Source organism: Cynocephalus volans, chromosome 13 (assembly GCF_027409185.1).
Source record: "Cynocephalus volans isolate mCynVol1 chromosome 13, mCynVol1.pri, whole genome shotgun sequence".
Classification (NCBI taxonomy): Eukaryota; Metazoa; Chordata; class Mammalia; order Dermoptera; family Cynocephalidae; genus Cynocephalus; species Cynocephalus volans.
The window spans coordinates 15,693,405-15,713,293 of NC_084472.1; the positions used below are offsets into that span (position 1 = coordinate 15,693,405).

Genomic DNA, 19,889 nt, shown 5'->3' on the forward strand with positions numbered 1-19,889 from the left:
AATTTCAATAAAAGGCAATTGAGATATAACTATAACTTTATAGGATAAATTGTGGAACTACCTTTTGATGGATTGAAATGGAATTTTGAAAATACAGCATCACTTGTTTCATTTTAGATCCACGTTAAAAATGAATATTTTGAACTTGCTGAAACTAAAATCTCCTCTTATATTTAGCAATCAACATACTTCTGAGACTAGTTTCTCTAACTTGAGTTTTTAAAACAAAATATCGAAGTCTTTTAGATATACATTATCTGCTGCAAATAGTGTCATGAACTCAAATTATATTAGATAAATAACAAAAAGTGAGCACATTTGTAGAATGACAAAATGTTACAAGTACAATAAGGATTCTCTCTATTAATCATCTATATACATCCTTTCAACGAATGTGTATTGATTTAACATTTTTTTCTGTTAAATTTATTCTAATGATAGTTATAAAATGTAGTTTTGTTGTGCTGCATTTAATTAAAAACCAGGTTTGTACTATGTCTGCTTTTTCCATTTCATTTTTCTAGTAAATCATTTCTGTAGTCTTTTACAAAAATGTCAGTACATAATGGATTGAAAATTTTTTTAAAAACTCAAAAAACATAAACTCGTCTTTCACCGTGAACAACTTGAGAAGCACTAGCTGAGAGGCACATGGTTTAATATGATCTCCTCATACAACTCTCCTCCGTGTTCTTTTATTAGGGAATGTTCTCATCTGTGTGTTTGTCACTAGGCACCTTCTCTTACTCTTTTGACCATCTCAAGGGATATTTACATGTTGATAGGATTCTGTTATAGATAAAAAGTTTACTTAAGGCTCAGAGAAATTAAGCTGTAATAATGAAAGGCCTGCTGGTAGCGTTTATTAGAATCTCACTGTTGGACCTAGAAGAAATACAGTTCAGTGTCTTGCCCATATTAGAAGTTGGTTCTATAATATACCGAGAACAACAAAAGAAACTTTGGATTTGGGTTCAATAATGCAGAACTGAGCAAATGGGCTCTGAGTCAGCCTGCATAAATTCAAGTATTTATTGTGCTCCTACCTACTGTAGCACCTTAGGAAATATACTTAATTTCTCTGAGCCATGGTCTCTTCATTTGTACAGTAAGGATAATAATAAAAATGCCTACCACAAAGGGTTGATGTGAGGATTAAAAGAGACTGCATAAAGAAAGCCTTAATAGTACTGGAACAGGAGCAAATAATAATTGTTAGCTCTTCTTGTCACCATTGCTGTGCAAAGCACTTTCACATGCTGCTATCAAATTCAACCTCCTCCACAATGTACGCGGTTCCAGGGAGAATATTCTTGTCAATATTTTAGAGAGGAGGAAATTCAAGCTTCGAGAATTAAATGACTGACCAGCCCCAAACCTTTAGCCGAGAGACTTCTCATTTCCAAAGCCGTGCTCTTTTCACAATAAGGGCCAGCCTCCCTGGCAAATGTCTAGCTGGTCCAGGAATGGGGAATTGACCACTGTCTGGTGGCTAGAATCCTTAACATTCAGTCAAATCTAAATTGGCCTCCTGTAGCTTCCATCCATTGGGTCCATCTAGACTCTCTGAAGCAAGAGAATAAAAAAGACACCTGACACCCTCAAATCCAGAAGAGATCCTGCCTGACCCCTAATCACACGTGGAAACTAAACAACACACTCTTAAACAATTAATGAGCAGAAGAAGTCACAAGGGAATATAGAAAATATCTAGAGACAAATCAAAATGAAATGACATACCAAAACTTATAGGATGCAGTAAAAGCAGTACTCAGAAGGAAATTTTTAGCAGTAAGTGCTTACATCAAAACAAGAAAGATCTCAAATTAACAACCTAAACTTACCCCTCTACATTGTGCTCCGTGAAAGGCCAAAGGGGAGAGAAGTGGATTTTCTCTTAATGGGACCCTTTAAGAGAGGCCTTGTGAACAGTTATAACCATGGAAGCCCAAATTCTGTTTTAACTCTATGAATGAATGGAGGTGGGGGGAGAAAGGCAGGGGGGCCCTGAGTCCAAGGCAATTCTATAGTCTGTGCCCTCTGTCCTGGTTTTAATCACTTCCTCACCCAACACAGTGGACCCATATATAGAATGCTTGAGCCCTCATCTTTTGCTGTAACTAGTTTCCATAGAAACATGAACAGAAAGGCCACCCATGGAAGTCAGAGTTTCCTTGTGCATTTGCACTGCTGCTGAGAAGGTATATGCCACCTTCTTAATTCAGCTGCCCAAGTGAGACTGCAGCCTTGAGACTGCAGGGGTCTGCATTCCTTTAAATTGTCAGATCCAACAGAATAATCAACACTCCCGCAACTGGCTGCTCTCTTTCTCCAAGAACTATCTTCATGCAGTTATTTAATTGGGAAAGAATGACAAATTTCAGATATATTTGCCAAGAGGTACAGACTACCACGAGGGTTCAGAAACATAAGCAAGGCACAGAAGAGGGACAGGGACCAGAACCACAGTTGCCTTTCCTGTTTAGCAAATTAAAATCTCTCACAGGCATAGAAATTAAATCCTCTTCCATATTAGAAAAGTAGGCCATTGATAGGAGAGGTAGAGACCTCCCTTCAAGTAAGCATTTGAAAAATGAAATCATTTTTCTGGAACATTTGGGATAACAGACATTTTGACTCCAGCCATGGCCACTGAACAGAAACAAAATACATTTGGAGGGGACCAAACGAGACTCCAGAAATCTGGGCTTATAGCTGCTTAGTCCATTAAAAGAATATACAAATATACATACGGCTTTTAAGTTTTCCTTCTTTTCAAATTACACACATTCTCCCAAAAATGTAGCTGATCAAGGAAACCTGTTTCATTCCAAGGGGTGAAAATAAAATGGACAATAAAAGAAGAGCTAACTTGCCGTGATGCCTTTTTTTTTTTCTGTCCTGCAAAATGCACTGGTAGATCAGGTCCTGTTAGAACAGGGACATGTCAAAGGGAGGTTTTGTCATTTGATTTGCTCCCTTTGCCTCCCATGACTTGCTGGAACCTCTCTGAAGGCTTATGTGGCAACAGTTGGCACTGCTTGTCTGCTGTCGAAATTAGAGCTTAAAATTTTCATAAAGAAATGAAAGCACTTATACTCTGTGTTAATCTATTATAGTCTGTAATATTCTATTTTTAAAAGCTCAAAATGCAAAATATGAAATACTGTCAAGTAATCAACAAAACAATGTTTACAAATATTTATTTTAAAAAAGCTTTAAAAAAGACAGCCAATTAATTCAATTTACATTTTAGACTATTTAATAGAGGTATTCGTTGTACATGTGGCTTGACTTTAATACAAACATATTTTTCTGTGGAAACACTTAACCTGAGTTGGAAATGAAATCTGAATTGAAGAGATTTTAATTCGTAAAAATAATTCTCCTCAAAATATAAGCAAGGATTCCAACTGAGGATTTTGTCTGGAGTCAGGGTTCAGTCCCAGGACAGGAATGGGGGAAAACTCCCTGTAGGTCAAAAGCTCTGCTGAAGTCATAGGATTGCACATGTGGGCCCTTAATGAACACGAGCTTTCTCAAACACCCGCGGAACGAGGTCTGGGTGCTCAGGCAGTTCTGCTTTACCTCAGCTGTGCAGGAAAGAAGAAAAGACAAACCTTACTTAATTTTGTTGAACGACATAGCACAACAGGAACAAACATCATTTCAAGTAGCTGCTCCACCTAAATTAGAAGAATGTCTGTTCACATATATGGCTTCAGTGAATAGCAGAATTCATAGAAAACTTTTAATCTATAATAATTTTAAGGCAGTTGTGACTTAAATATTCATAAAACAGATCTTTATTATTTGTAATGACTCCTTGGATCATCTGAAATGCGTAATTCTAATTCAACATTGATGTGAGAGGATAAGTCACATGTTTGCCCCCTAAAACGATTCTCAACTCTGGGAGTTACCTACGACGATTCACCTCATAAAGTCAGCCCGCTTACTTGACATCAGATGCAATGTTCTCATGGTCTTACCTAATAATTATCTTGTCTATGTAGATTATTTCATTGTTTTTAAGAATTCCTAGTTATTTGAAATAGCTTTTCTAAAATGGTAAAGGCTTTGTCACTCAAACCACATATCTTTCTCAATCCCTATTCTATACCCGCTTGATCTAGAACTTCCCTCAGTGCAGCGCCCCTTCAAAGTGGATATGCAAAGCAGGTGTCAAGACGTACCAGGATAGCCACCAACATAAATGGGATTGTTGGTGTCTGCCGAGGTGGACTGGGTGTGTGGACTTTCAGCACCCACTGGTTTCCCATCGACAATCAGAACAACACGGTGTTTGCTTTTGTTAGCCTGAAGTGTATGCCATTTTCCATCACAGAGAGTATTGGCAGGTTTGGGCTCATATGTGGCTGTTATCCTACCAGCACCATTGTTAACATGAAACAAGACCTAAACAAGCAGACACAGGCAAATTACCTGGTGAGTTTTTCCATACTAAAGGAACACAGTCCATTTGTATAATGCTCTTGGAGTGGATACAATCACAGCATTCTGTTAAAAAGGAGGGCTAACTATGAAAAACAAACAATGGTTTTGAAAAATAGCCTCATAAAGGATTCAGATGCTATGCTAGTCCCCAAATTTCAGAAAGGGCAATGGCCACCTCCATGGCAACAAGCCTGAGCCATGCTGCATCCCCAAATGAGTGCCTCATTTTCAGGACCACAGTTCAGATCATTTTCAGAGTAAATGGGTTTACTGAGGGTGTCAGTTTCATACTAGTCGATAGCACCTATGAAGAACATCTACTAATTCCCTTCTGACGAACTGCAGATGCTCTACCACAGTGAGTGGTAACACAAAACATACAAGTTTTGCAAAAAATGGGAGGTGTTGTGGATTGAATTGCATCTCTTCGAAGTTTACATGTTGGTGTCCTAACCCCTAGTACCTCAGAATAAGACTATATTTGGAGATATGGTCTTTAAAGACATAATTAAGTTAAAATGAGGTCACTAGGGTGAGTCCTAATCCAATACAACTGGATCGTTATTAGAAGAGGAGATGAGGACACAGAATGGCACAGTGGTGAGACCATGTGAAGACCCAAAAAGAAGGGAGGCCACATGCAAGCCAAGGAGACAGGCCTCGGAAAAAACAACCCCGCAGACACCCTGATCTCAGACATCTAGTCTCCAGAATTGTGAGAAGATCAGTTTCTGCTGTTGAAGCCGCTCAGTCCGTGGTACTTTGTCATGGGAGCCTGAGCAGACTAAGCCAGGAGGGAAGGCCGCGAGTGCACCGCTCTAAGTTCTTGCACCACTGGAGCTGCTCAGTATTGTTTCAAGGTGAACTGTGACAAGCTAAAGATGTATATGACAAACCTTTGGGCAACTATTAAAAAAAGTTTTAAAAGAACAATAAATAAGCCAATAATAGAGGATATGCAGTACACCAGAAATTACATTTTTTATAGCGATTACACGTTTCTAATAATATTTCATAGATATTATATAAAAATGTGTACATAGAAAGTGTTTCAAAATTCTTTTAAAATACAAATGCGGAAGAAGTTGGCTGTTGGCTGCAGCGTAGAGAGGCAGCAATACGAAGCAGAAGCAGGTTTGTTTGGATGTGAAGTAACAGGAGAAGAGGTGCAGGACAAGAGGTCAGATGGGACTTTCTTAGAGCCTCCCCACCCCCTCTATAGGACATCCTAGGGGTCAAGAATCCAGTGGGGAGTAAGTAGAGAAATACTAGAAACAACTGAATAAATGCAGGGGAATCTAGAAAAGAGATTTGTTCCTTGCCTTCCAGGTGGCAGACACTCTGGAAAATTTAAGCATCTTATTCCTGCAACAACATGAGTTGTCCACAGTGAGGACTTGTCCACTCTATAATAGAAATGGTGGCAAAGTGTAGTTAGGTAGAGAGGGGACCTGAGAAACCGCCATTCCCTATGGCCTGCATGTGGCATGGCAGGAATTCCCAAGTTCTCACATGACCCTGAGGGGAAGATGGAAGGTGGCTGAAGATGGAAGAGGCAGTAGCACCCTGACAACTGGGATGGGGAGCCTGACCCACAAGGGGTGATGGCCAAACACCAGCAGCAGTCCCCATGCAGTGGCGGTGCTGAGACCCAGACCACTCACTACTAACTGGCCAAGGGCACAGAGGACAGACACTGCCACCTGAAGACCAGGAGCGTGAGCCGTACCTCAACTGCTATCAAGGAGGGGGCAAGCAGAAAAGTAAAGGGCGATCGAGACTCCTTCCCTACATCTTGCCTGCACCCAGATGCCCCCAAAGGGGAGAGGAAGGAGTCTGAGAACTGGGAGAAACTCTGAAGGAGTCAATTTTAAAGCAGAGGAGACTAAAGTACTGACGATTGTTGAGTTCATTTTGTTTCCGACATGAGAGGGATATGAGAGGCTGAAAATTTATAGAAAATAAATAGTTATAGAAAAATAGAATATAGAAAAATATTATATTTTTGTGTAAAAAAAAAAAATTAGAAAATTAGAGTGTGGTACATCCATCCCATGGAGTGATACTCCGCAATACAGGGAAATGAACTGTTGACACACACAGCAACCTGGATGAACCTCCAGGAAATGAGGCTGAGTGTAAACAGCCAGTCTTAAGAGGATGCTCACTGTGCAAACTCATTTATGGAACACTTGTGAAATAACCACGAGAGAGCTGTAGAAGAAGTTAGTGATGGCCAGAGGTTAGGGGAGCAGCAGGGGCGAGTGTATAGCTCAGGTGAGCCTCGTGGTAATGGTACAATAAGTATCTTGATTGTGGTGATGGTAACCCATGTGTATCACAAGCAACACACGATAAAATTGTGTAAAAATACACACGTGTGCCTACATAATTGTGCAACTGAACAAGCTCCATGGACTGTGCTGATGTCCATGGTGTGGATTGGATGTTGGCCCACAGTTATGCACCAGGCTACGCCTGGGAAGCCTGGTGAAGGGTGTGTGGGAACTTCTCCACGCACTGCATTGCAGCGTCCTATGAATCTAAAATTATTTACACATAAAAAGTGAAAAAAGTATCATAATGGATAGGGTATCAGGTGGGCAGCTTACTGGTTCAGGAAAAAAAAAAGTCATTTGTATTGTTGCAATTTTGCTGTACGTCTAAGTCCAAATATATTAAAGAAGATAGCTTTTTAGGATTATCTGGTTTTTAAATATTAGCTGAATCTTTTCTCAACTCCATTCAAGTGGGTAAATGAGATTTGGATCTAGGTATTTCTACTGCTTCTCAATTGTGCTGTCTTGGGTACTGGCAGGAAGGGGACCCATGAAGATGAAGCACCTACCTTGCCATGTACAATCTCTAGGCCAATGGCATCCACTTTGGCACTGCTGATCCCCAGGAGGACACCATTCTCTGAGGAAGTACGAAACTCCAGTGTGATGTTTACATCTGATCGGACTTTGTAGCCTTCTTTAACTAAAAAACACAAGGACAGCCCCGAGGAAGGAGTGAGCCCTGCCCAGCCCTGGCTGGTTCAGGCTCAGAGAGGCATGGGCTGGGCTGGCTGGCTGCACATTTGGGCTCCCAGTGAGGTTCAGGAGACCTGGCTCTAGCCTTTCCTCTGCACCGAGCTCCATCCTCACCAAAAAGTCACTCTCCCACTTGAGCCTTAGTAGCGCTTTTAAAGAAGACACATGCAGCCAGCTGGGGTGAGCCAGACTAGAGCAGGGGCAGGCCCATCCTTCATCTCCAGCCATGAGGCACCTGGCACCACCCTGCCCTGTGGATATGTCCACCCTGCGGCTGTCTTTCCCTATAATCCCTTTAGAATCATCCAGGAATACGCTACTTGCTTTTCCTGTTATCTACATACTGGGCATATCATCATTTACTGAGAGTATCAGAGCCCACACTAGCTTTTTTAAAAGTGGGGACTTAATTGAATGATGTTTTATTCAGGGTTACAAAAGCTGAGAAGTCAAATCAGCAATAGCAGGCAGTTGGTGGCATGCCTGGGGCTGAAGGAGAAATGGGAGAAGGTGGTGTTCCCCGAGCTTGGCAGCTGAGAACGTAGAAGGCTGCCTGGTGGGGGCTGCATCCTGGCGTGGGCTGGAGCCTGGCGCTGGTTGGTTTACACACATCATGCTACTGATTTTTAATTCAAAGGCCTGTATTAACTTGGACAGTGAGTGGGCCTTACATAAATTTGGGGCAACTACAGGTGAAGCCAGCACCCCAGGTTTGGCCTCTATCAGGAGTCACCCCACTCCTGGTGAGAGAATGACTTCATCAGCCCAGCTAGATAACACAAGAGGTAAGGAGGCTTTACATTAAGAGTCAAGAAATTAGGAATAACTAGAACGTTTACTAAATGTGGTCTTGCTGCAGACTTGTCCAGTTGGGTCCTGTCTTGTCATATACTTCTTAGGTCCACATCGTCTTAGAGTATAGGCTAATCCCAAAGCTTTCTTTTGGGACTGTTAATAATACATACCAAGAGCCGCATATCCACTCCCTTCAAAGAAAGTTCCTTCCTGGGCCACTGCATAGCACCTGTTCACTGCAAAGGCAGACACCGGAATGTCCTTGTCCAGCTGTTTGCTGTTAACTGTCACCTCCCCGATGCAGGCAGGAACGCTGTGGGTGATCTAAACCAAATGACACATGGGAGGAGATGATGGTGATTATAACGAGAAGGGCTAGGACAAATTTTTCCTATAATTCATCAAATTTGTCTCAACAAAACACATTAAGATATTATCTTTTTGGTTCTTAAAATTTAATTGTGACAATACTTCACATGAACATCTAACTTAGAGCTACCATTCCAGTATCTTTGCTAATAATGCATTAAAAGTGTTTTTTATTATCTTAGTGAAATATTGTGGAAATCAAGAATGCTGTGTTTACTAACGTACAAATACAAACTGGCTGGACTTTGCTAACTTGTCTGGGGCTGAGTGGCTGCAGAAAGGGTACTGAGGCTGCTCGGGCTCTAAGGGGAAGCTTCCCACACCATCTGGGCATGTGCTTTGATGGGGCTGCACCTTGCAGCTGAGCCCTGGGTTCAACAAGGTCATTTAAATAAAAACATGTGCAGAACTATGTGTCTCTACAAAGTAAACACAACCACCAGGTAAAGCGGGCTCCACATAGAAACGCGGCTTACATTTCCAATGTTCCTGGCCCTGTAGTTGGAGGGAAGGCCCCCTAGGTACAACCTCCCCTCCACGTCCAGTGTGGTCCCATCCCCCACCGTGGTCACCATGGGGGACTCGTGGCCGTCAACAGTCATGAAGCCTTTTCTTTTAACATACTCTGTCTTCACCTACAACAAGATGAAAGCATCCATCATTTTTAAGGAATCTTTAATAGATGCAGGTTTACAACATCTGTTCATTACAGCTGTAATAACTGGAATGAAATTGTAAAGGATGGCTCAGATTTTTACACAGCTGCTGATGAGAAGAGACTGAATCTGGAAGAAGACCAGAAGCAGGGTGGGTAAAGCACTCTGTAGACCAGAAATTGTTCTGAAGTCCTGCTAATGAGAAGGCAGAGGCCAGGATATAAGGTTTGGTCCTTTCACACCTTATTAACTTCTGAGCTTTATTTACTTCTCATCAACTCAAGAACATTTTCGGTTCCTTTCATTCATTCCACCAATGTTTGCTGAGTGTTTATCAGGTGCCAGGCACTGAGCAAGGCCCTGCGGATATTTCAGGAATCAGAAAAGATCCCTACCTCCAAAGAGCTTACACTGTCTGGGGAAGACATCAGATAAAGGCAAGCCAGAGAGCAAAAGCTATAGTTTCCCTTCAGGGAAGTGCAGTGAGCACCAGTAAGAAACTGAATAAAACTCGGACCAAGCGATCACAGCCTCCTGAGAACGTACCATGTGCCACTTGCCATCGCTGATCAGCGCAGGGTGGGAGACCTGTGTTCTGCCTTTACCAAGGTCAAACATGAAGTGGAGGTGGCCCCCGTGAAGCTGGAGCGTGGCGTAATCAACCTGGTTTTGATGAGCCATGTAGTAAATGAGACCACTGGAGGCAAACGTCCGGATGCTTAGCTGAACCGAGAGCCTGGAGGAAAACGAGAGCTTGGCACTCAGGCAGGAACAAGATTTTACCCTTTATAATAACCTCAAAGACAGAGCCCAGTAACTGTTTCAGCAATGATATCTGACATCTCTGGAGTCATTCATTTCTTCTTTTGTTTCACCTATGCCTGCCTGGAGCTGAACTAGGAGCTGAGGGTAAAGCAGTGAAAAGAGAGGAATATCCCTTCTCTCATGAAACGATACCAGAAATACACTAGAGTTACAGCTGGGTCCTGCAGAGGCTAACTGGTGGCTCCATCGAGTAGTCAGGGCAGGTCAGTGACTGACAAAAGGAGCAAGTCACTACTAAGCAGGGCAGGAAAAGTCTCCATTCCGTTTTAGGGCAAAATGGAGTAGTTTGAAATAACTTGATTATGGTGATAGCCAGGAATCCCCACCTGTGCCACATGGGAGCTGGAACGGCTGTGGGTGTGGAAGAAGACTGAATCTGGATGGGCCTCCCTCAGAGGGAGTGCCACGTCACTAGGCACACAGGGATGGGACAAAAGAGAGCCAGCTCCATCACAGTGGGTAGGGGGCTTTGCAGGTATTTGCATTTTATTTTAAGTGCAGTGGGAAGTCACAGGAGGGTTTTAAGAAGGACAGTGGGCATGACTTGATTCACATCCTCAAAGATCCTTGGTCTGATGTGAAGAACAAGTCAGATGGGCAAGGGTGACAGCAGGGGTCCATCAGGCAGCTGTTACACTGTCCATGGAGACCAGGCAGTAGCTTAGTGGAGGAGGACAGAGGAGATGTGGAGGAGGTGAACTAATTCAGGAAAGTTCTGCAGGAAGAAGCAATAGACTTGGTGATGGACTGAATTTGAAGGTGAGAGAAGGAAAACAATAAAAACAGCCTCTAGGTTTGGGCCGTGGGCAGCCAGGTAAATGGCGATGTCATCTACAGAAATGGCAGAGAGCAGGTTTCGGGGAGATTGTGCATTCTCTTTTGCTGAGATGAGGCTAGAAGCCTGTCCCAACCCACGGGGAGATGTCGAGTGGCCAGCTAGGTGTATGGCTCCTGAGTGACAAGTAGAGGTCAGGGCAGGAGCGGTGGGTGCTGCCGGATCTATATGGCATCTCAGAGCCACCCTGGGGAATATGCAGAAAAGGTCCTGGGCAGTCTCTGCTGGGGAGGAGCCAGCCAGCAAGGGAGACTGAGGAAGGGCGGGCAGAGAAAGCAGGAGATCCAGGAGAGCGCGGGGCCATAGCAGCCATGGGATGCTGCACCTACTGGAAGTTCCAGGGATGCTGAGAGCCTACTGGAGGGGGCACCATGGGATGTGGCTGCACATCGGTCCTAGATGCCTCTCAGGAGCAACCGCGGGGTGAGGAGCGACTGGCTGGTTGGAGGTGAATGATGCCTGAGCAAAGGGTAGACAGCCACTGAAGGCAACTCTTCCAAGAAGGTTTGCAGGGGACAGCACCAGGCTACTGCAAGTGCGTTTGGGAGAGGGGAGGCAGAAGCTCCCAGGGAGCTTCCTTAGAAGCTAGAAACATGCAGAGAGGGAGCAGCGCACCCTGGTCACAGGCCCAGACTCTGGAGTCACAGGCCTGGGGTTGAATCCAGCTCTACTGTTTACTGACTTTGAGCAGTGCCTCAACTTCCCTATGCCTCAGTTTCCTTATCTATAAAATGGAGGTAAGAAATACCTTCCCTGTAGGATAACTATGAGGAGTACAGCAGGTTACAGTGTACAATGCAGCGGCAGCCTGGCACAGCGTCTGCTGCTCTTGCCATCACTGCGGATGACAGGGGTGGTGGCTCTTCTGCGTGTTGATGGGAATCATAGACTGAGAAGGGAGAAACGGCTGCTGCAGGTGTCCTAGGGAGGAGAGGGTGGGATCCAGGGGGTCAGCCAGGGGGTGGCAGGAGAAGAGCTAGAGGGCTGGGGACACAGGAGGCGGCTGGTAGCAGACAGAGGAAGGAGCTCCATGTTCTCAGTGAGGCAAGTCATTGGCCGGGGCACCAAGAGGTGGCAAAGAACACACGAGGGTGCTTCCAAAAGTTCATGGAAAAAATAGAATTAAAAGATGATACCAATCTTTCCATGAACTTTCTGGAATACGCTGGTATTAGAGAAATACACAGCTGGAAGGTCCCATCTGAGATCAAGGGCCATGGCATCAGAGATAGACCATTGGGAAAGGAGATGCATGTCTCCAGCTGTGGCCTCTGGCTTGGCTCCCAGTGTGGAAAAGGTCAAGTGCTGGGTTACTTGCGCTCGCAGTAGTGGGAGAGAGGGGAGGGCTCAGGGAGGTTGCAAAGGACACTTGTAATAATAGCATGGGACCTATCTGGGTTGGGGATAAACTGTGACATGGGGTTGGAGACAAGGGGAGACGGTCATGAGGAGGCTTAGCAGCCAGCGGCCTCAAGTCTCCACGAAGTTAAGAACTGCTGGAGGGGGAAGTGAGAGGAGAGACGAGGAGGAGGTCGGCTCAGAGGATGTGGCTCAAGTTGAGGCTGTGGTGAGGGATGGACACTTATGAAGAGGTCAAGTCTCCTTGGGGAGAGGGTGGCTGAGGAGACAGGAGGAAAAGACCTTCAACAGATAGGAACCTGAGGACCTGAAGCCCAGGTATTTGGTGGCTGCTGAATTCATGGAGAACAATGGCAGGAGCTGTGCAAAAAAGACAGAGAGCCGAACGCTGAGGACGACAGCCGGCAGCAGCAAGAGGTGTGCAGCGTGGCAGAGGGTGAAGGTGTGACCCACACATGAGCTGAGGTTTGAAGGAGGAGAGCAGAGCAATACAAGAGTCCTGGGAATCGCAAGCTCTGGGCCTTGAGATCTGGGATGAGCTGGCTTCCCAGAAGAAGGGTTCTGGGCCAGGCAGGAGTGAGGGCCAGACAGAACTGCAGACTGGGGTGGGGGTTCCCAGAGATTTGGGGGGCCACAGTGAAAGAGTCTGGATAAACAACTGCATCAGATGAGTGAATGCATCAAGTAGAAGGGGTTAAAGACCAAAGGATGACAGATCCAGGGTACCTGGGATTCTGGAAGGCAGACTGAATGAGACAGATACCTACATGCTTTCCTGCAGACATACAGAGAGGTGGCAGCCAGCTGTCAACCAGCAGGGGTCAGACAGAAGGCGTGGAACCCACCCCACCATGAGCTAAGCGTGTGGTCTCACCAATGCTGTACTCCTGCCTCTTTACTTTTTCACAGCTGCTTTTAGGTCACAAGTTGAACACTCCATAATAAAATAAAAGAATCTTCATTTGGAAAAACTCTGTTGCTTTTTTGGAGGAGAATACCTCCCTGATTCATCTAGCAATGAGATGGTTCATATGGACTTTAGAAAAATACCTACTTCTTTCTGACAGCCGACTGATTAAAAGGCAACACGAAATGGCTGTTTTGCATGAGGCCAAACTGGTGAGCGCTGGGAACATACTCTGGAGCTGTGTCCACAGCACACTGTTCCTGGAAGAGATGCACAGGGATACTTAGCCTCTTCCCCTAACATACAGGTGCTTCCATGAAGAAAGCTTCTCAGCAGCAATCACATCAGGACACCAACAACCACAAATGCGAGCTTGCATTCATTTAACCCTCAGTTTAAATAATGTACTTGCCAGCCCTTATTCTCTCTGAAAATGCAGTTAGAGCTTCTCTCTTTCACCTCAATCCCATTCAAGCTCACTTAAATTCACTGGAGTCCATCCCACAAATTTTCAATGGGCCTGAGGGGCAATGGCCTTGCTATCCATGGGGCCCCTACCATGTCCTGAGGCTCTGGGAGTGGCCCTGAGGACGCCAGTAACCGAGGGGCTGCTGCAGCACAGGCACTGGGGAACAGAGAGTGCCCATGGTTCTTGCAGGGTGTCAGAGTCTGACATCTCCAAGTGCACATAGGCAGGAGTCAGGTGCAGACAAGAGGAGCTAGGCTGGAAGGACTCCGAGACCCCAGGGCAGAGGATGCAGAGCCCGGACAAGGTGCGTGGGCACCCGCAGGCTGCCCCAACAGCACTCCACACATTGACCCCATGTCTAGAGAGATCCCAGACTCTCAGCTTGGGATGGGTGCATGCTACCAAGAAAACTGTCCTGAACTCAAAGATCGGTCCTGCTTAGGAGGCACCGCTTTTGAATGACTGTGCCATCTTCTAAATTAATAGAGTGCATGGTTTCAACCAAGGAGATAGGGACATCAGAAGGGGAGAAAATGAAAAATAACAATAACTGCCACTAAAATTATTTGGTCAAACCTAGCTTTATCTAAATGAATCAATTTTTTTTTTAAAGTAACAATGCTGTATACAATGGCTTACATTAAGTACTTATTTTCATATTTTGCCAACTAAATCTAAAGTGATAATGAGTCCTTATAGAAACTCTGCTCAAAAGCTTGTCGTACGTCAACCCAGTCAGGGTGCCTGAGCGATTTAGTCTGCTATCCTGCGAGTTTGCTCAGAGAACCACCCCCACGGTGGCCCCACTTTGCTCTTTGTCCCAGCAGATGATGGCTGCCAACCACTTCTCCTAGGCTACCTGGAAAAATGGTTTCTGGGTGTTCTGCCCATGGAAGGCACTGCTGGGAGGCTGAGGGCAGGTGGAGAGAGGGAGCAGAGGACACGGTTCAGTTCCCACCAGGAGGCCCTCTCCCTCCGCTCAGCAACCTCAGGCCACCCTGGCCATTGGGCACTGAGGTCACCACCTCCTCCCTCTGCATCAGAGCCCCAGTTTCAGCTTGCCCAGTGTCTTTCTAAGCAGCTCCCACTCTAATTTCCTCTGGAGAATGCTCTCTTTTTCTTCCGGGAGCTGATGGATATCACTAAAGAAAGCCACACTTACTGGACTTGGTGGACCCAGGGACTCTGGCAGGAGTTCACGGTCCTCTCCATGAAGAGCCAGCCTCAGTCTTTCTGAAAGCACGCAGGTGTCTAAGTCTACTTGCTCATAGCCAACCGCACTGGTGAAATCCAACAGTCTAGATACAAACATGAAAGTGCTTTCAAAATTAAGATTATTGTAAACCAATACATGAACCCATGTCATTTGATTACTGTACAATTAAATCCATTAAAAACCACTAATATATTTCACTTAGAGTAACCAAACGGACCATCCTTCACAGTGACTAAGAGTCCATATATACTGTCGGCCCTCTGCATCCGCGAGTTCTCTATCCATGGATTCAACCAACCGCGATCAAAAGTATATATAAATTCACACACACACATACACACACACACACACAAACCGGGGGGGGGGGGAAGAAGATATAACAACCACAATTATTTGAAGTTGATACAACAAGCAAACAGAAAGGACATTGTTGGGGGGGAGGGGGGGAGGGAGAAGGGAGGGAGGTTTTGGTGATGGGGAGCAATAATCAGCTACAATGTATATCGACAAAATAAAATTAAAAAAAAAAAAGTATTAAAAAAACAAAAAACAAAATAAAACAATACAAAATAACAATAAAACAGTAAAAGGTAATAAAAATAAAAACTGCAGTATAACAACTCTATATAGCATTTATACTTAGATATTTTAAATAATCTAGAGATGGTTTAATGTACACGGGAGGATACATGATTACATATGCAAATACTACATCATTTCATATGAGGGATTTGAGCATCTGCAGATTTTGGTATCTTAAGGGGTCCTGGAACCAATTGCCTATGGATACCAAGGGATGACTATACCATCTTATATATTTTCTTGTTTAATTCTTCTGCTTGAAATGGCCACCCTCCCCCGAGCCCATCCCCACGTGAACATCCTAGCCATTCCTGAGCATCCTGCAGGAGTCAGCTCAAATGCCATCACCTCCTCCGGCAGCCTGGAGGAGTTGTCTGTCCTTTTCCTCTGAAGTTCCAGCACCATATCCTTTGCCTGCACTGATCCCACTGGCACTTTCCCAGGACACGACTGTGAACCGCACGGAAACATTTCTGCCCTATCAGTTCCACAGCTTCATGGCTTTCAGAAGCATGAAGATGCATAATCAATGAATGAATGAATGAACAGACAACTGAGTGAATAAATATATTATAAGACTGTACAAATAGCTAAACCAAGGTTCTAACATAATAATTGTGTTAAAATCCAATGCTATGTTTTATTCTTGCAAATTTCAGAGACTCCTAAGAGATAATTTAACTGAGAAGGACACTGTGACCATGAAAGATCCAAGTCCTTGCTTGAGGTCACAGGGCAGTCAGTGGCCCAGCCAGGATGAGGCCTCTGTCTCCTGATGCTCAGAGCATATCCAGTTTCTCCTGGGCAGACTCTGGTGGCGTGGGGCAGAGCACAGCTGTGTGGCATCAGCACACCGAGCAGAGGCAGAGGGTAAGTGAGGAGGCAGGAGTCACCCGTGGGCACACGCTAATGCTCTTCCTCATCATGACTCCATGCAGGGAATGCAGACTTCCAGGTCTTAATTATACAGTCGCAGTTTTAGGGGGGACCATTAATAATCTGAACCTGCTAGCATCCCAGTGTAAAAGGCTCCTTCAAAGCAATACGTCCAGGACAGCAAGAAATATGTACCACAAAATCTCTACATTCTTTTAAATGTCTGTCAAAAATGTATTTTAACCTCAGGTATTTACTGACAATCCTGTGGAGCGAATGTTCAACAATTTTTTTTTAAAAAGTATTATGACCAGATCTGGCCACCATTCTAATCCAAAAAAATCCATTTGGGGGGACTTTCATGATAGAACAACGAGGTTCATTTGTTATTCAAAAACTTGCAGAATTTTATGCAATCTCAAACAGCAAAAATAGTTTGCAGATTAGTGTTAGCACTCAACATTAAAGATCAGAAAGTGCAAAAACAGGCTGAGAGCACAGTTACACTTACTCCATGTTAAAGATCAGGTTTCTGATACAGCCATGGAATGAGCTTCTCATTTTGAACATTGATGTCCCCTCAGCCTCTGGCATTCCTCCTACGTACAGGTTGGACACATTTATTGTCCTGCTTTCTGCTAATGGGCCCAACTTCATTTCTACAGAATTGGCTTCATCCAACTGGACAGTGATAATTCTAAGAGATCAAAGGAGAAAATAAAAAGCTTTCAAGTATAATGATATAACTTCATTTTAATACATAATTCTGGCAAGTTCTTGTTGAATAATCAAAGTTCCCTGAAGATGAATTTTAACATGACCTTGTATGTGAATAAAAAGGTGAATCTTGAAAATTAAAGCTTACAATCTAATATTCTCTAGAAATGAATGGAATATTATTATCATTAAATTCGATTGCTTTTTGGAAAGTATTTTTCTATTACCTCTGTAACTATGATAAAAATGTCCAGAGTGCCTTTAAAACATTTGTTCTACAGTTTTAGAGGGAAATATACAGAAATGTTGATACAATACTATTCACTAAAACTCTAATACTATTTGCCACAAAATTAATCCAAGGTAAAGACAATTTTCATTGGGCCCCAGTAAAGGGCAGGATTAGGGCTGTTCAATTATGAAAATTCCACGAACATTTTATTACAAAGAAGATGAAAGTGATTCCCAAAAAGGTATTCTAGCGAGCGCCGCTGGTGTAGTGGTATCATGCAAGATTCCCAAAAAGGTATTCTAGCAAGGTTCTAGAATTTTTTTGACTGTAAAAACTGTGAATACTAATGAGGTCACACTAATTATCCCAGTCATTTAACTGAACTGGGCAGAGGCTTCCACAAGGTCACAACACCCTCATTACACAAGAGCCTTGCAGTGCATATGGTACCTCCGATTCCTAACCAAGGAAATGGAATGCTCTCGTCCATCACCGTAAGTGCCTGTGGGAGCATGCAGGAGAGCTTTTCTCAGGCTGGTTCCATCCCCAGGATTGACATGAACTTCAACGTGGCCATCAATCAGCATGATGGAGAAGAAAGGCTGGGGAGGTTGCATAGAGAATTTCCATACAAAACACATTACTATATGATTTTTAAAATTTTCATCTTATAATGTAGGAATATTAACACCAAGTAAGCAATTTCTTAAGCATCTTACCAACTAACACAACTATTTTAAATTTTGTATATTACTTTCTGGTCTCTACTCATATAATTTACATTCTGCATTATGCTATTATCACTAAACAAATCAAAGATTTCTATTTCTACAAAGTCTTCATACTTACTATTTATTGCTACATTATGTACCAACAAGTACATAGATTCTAATTTGTCTTTTTAACAATTAAATTTTAAGTAGTTTCTAGTTTTTTATTAGCACACATATAAACATTTAATTAATTTTGATTTTTCCTGTGAAATTGTTTCTAACATTTTTAAATGTGGAATTAAAGGGTTGAAAGGTTTTGAAAGTGTTTAAAGCTCTTAAAATATTTTTGCCACATTGAAAAGAGGTATAACAATTTATAATGCCACCAGCAGAATTGGAATGTGAGGGTTTCATGATACCCTTGCTAGCGGTGGAAAATATTTCTTTTTGCTGGCTTAGTAAGCAAACTTTGATTTGCAAATAACTCTATTAAAATTGATGAAGGAAAACAGTTTGGCAGTTCCTCAAAAGTTAAGCATAGAATTACCATATGACCAGCAATTCCACTCCTAAGTACAGTGTACACCCAGAAGAATGAAAAACAAGGACTCAAACAAATACTGGTACATATATGTTCATAGCAGCACTACACACAATAGCCTTAAGACAGAAATAACCCTATGTCCATCAATGAACTGACACACAAATTGTGTATGTATATACAGTGGAATATTATTCAGCCATAAAAAAGAATGAAGTATTGATACATGCTACGATGTGGACAAACCTCGAAAACATGCTAACTGAAAGACAAAAGATCAATCTTGTATGATTCCATTTATACAAAATAACTGGAATGAGTAAATCTATCCATAGAGACAGGAAGCAGACAGGCGGTTGTCAGGAATGGGAACAGAGGGAAATGGGGAGTGACTGCTTACTGGGCATAGGCTTCTTGGGCGATGAGTATGTTTGGAACTAGATAGAGAAGACAGTCTCACAACATTGTGAAGGCACTAAATACTCCTCAGTGGTTCACTTCAAAATAGTGAACTTTATGATATATGAATTTTATCTCAACTAAAGATAAAAAAATCAGTGGATCCCACAAAACCAATCTCAGTCACTGTCAGCCCTTTACCAAGTGACTCATGATGTATTTGGGGTCTGCAGACTGGTGTTCCAGCCCTGATTCTGATCCATAACAGCTGTGTGACCCCGGGCAGGCTAACCAGGCCCTCTGACCCTGTTTCTTCCTCAGCAAAATGTAGGATGCAGCATCCACCTTGCAGCACCGTTGTGAGGACTAGATAAAAACACTGTAAAGTACCTTGCACAGTAGAGGACAATGCTCTATAAATTGTAGTTGCTTGAGCTCTACTTCATGGAGACATCAGAATTCTATAAAGTCTCTTCAAATTGGGTAAATATCACCTATGCTCTTGAAATGGTATCTTTTCTCTCCTCTGCTACTTCTGGGCCACTGTGCTTAGCACAGGCCACATTTCACTTTCTGCTCCTTTCAGTCCTATAATAGATAACGAGCATCCTGCTTCGTGGAGCAGTTGACTAAAGGCCTGAACAGAATTTAAGGACTTGCTGCTTTAGCCTTAGAATGGCGAATGACAACCATAGCATGTGGAAGAAAACTCAGCATATGCTAGCTGAATGAGTTTTTAAAAAATTAGAGGTAGACAGCAAATATCTTTTTTTCTCAGTCGCTAGACAAGGAAGACAGATTATGAAACACAAATCACTGATTCATAAGAGAAAGACATTCCACAATAGTAACTTTTACTTATTAAAAATGCATATCCATAAACAAACAGGAAAGTAGCTACACTA

General features: G+C 43.3%; 1 protein-coding gene across 1 annotated transcript in view; it reads right to left on the minus strand.

Annotated features, from left to right (window-relative positions):
- Positions 1-3,432: 3,432 nt before the first annotated feature.
- LAMA1 (laminin subunit alpha 1) overlaps positions 3,433-19,889 on the minus strand; it is a 113,314-nt gene continuing 96,857 nt past the window's right edge. The window contains exons 54-63 of the mRNA XM_063076625.1: positions 17,782-17,933; positions 16,894-17,079; positions 14,871-15,006; positions 13,387-13,499; positions 9,860-10,049; positions 9,134-9,292; positions 8,459-8,612; positions 7,307-7,440; positions 4,197-4,419; positions 3,433-3,593 (exon numbers count right to left, since the gene is read on the minus strand). Of these exons, the coding sequence (XP_062932695.1) occupies positions 3,433-3,593; positions 4,197-4,419; positions 7,307-7,440; positions 8,459-8,612; positions 9,134-9,292; positions 9,860-10,049; positions 13,387-13,499; positions 14,871-15,006; positions 16,894-17,079; positions 17,782-17,933 (1,608 nt within the window). The remainder of the gene's footprint in view (positions 3,594-4,196; positions 4,420-7,306; positions 7,441-8,458; positions 8,613-9,133; positions 9,293-9,859; positions 10,050-13,386; positions 13,500-14,870; positions 15,007-16,893; positions 17,080-17,781; positions 17,934-19,889) is intronic.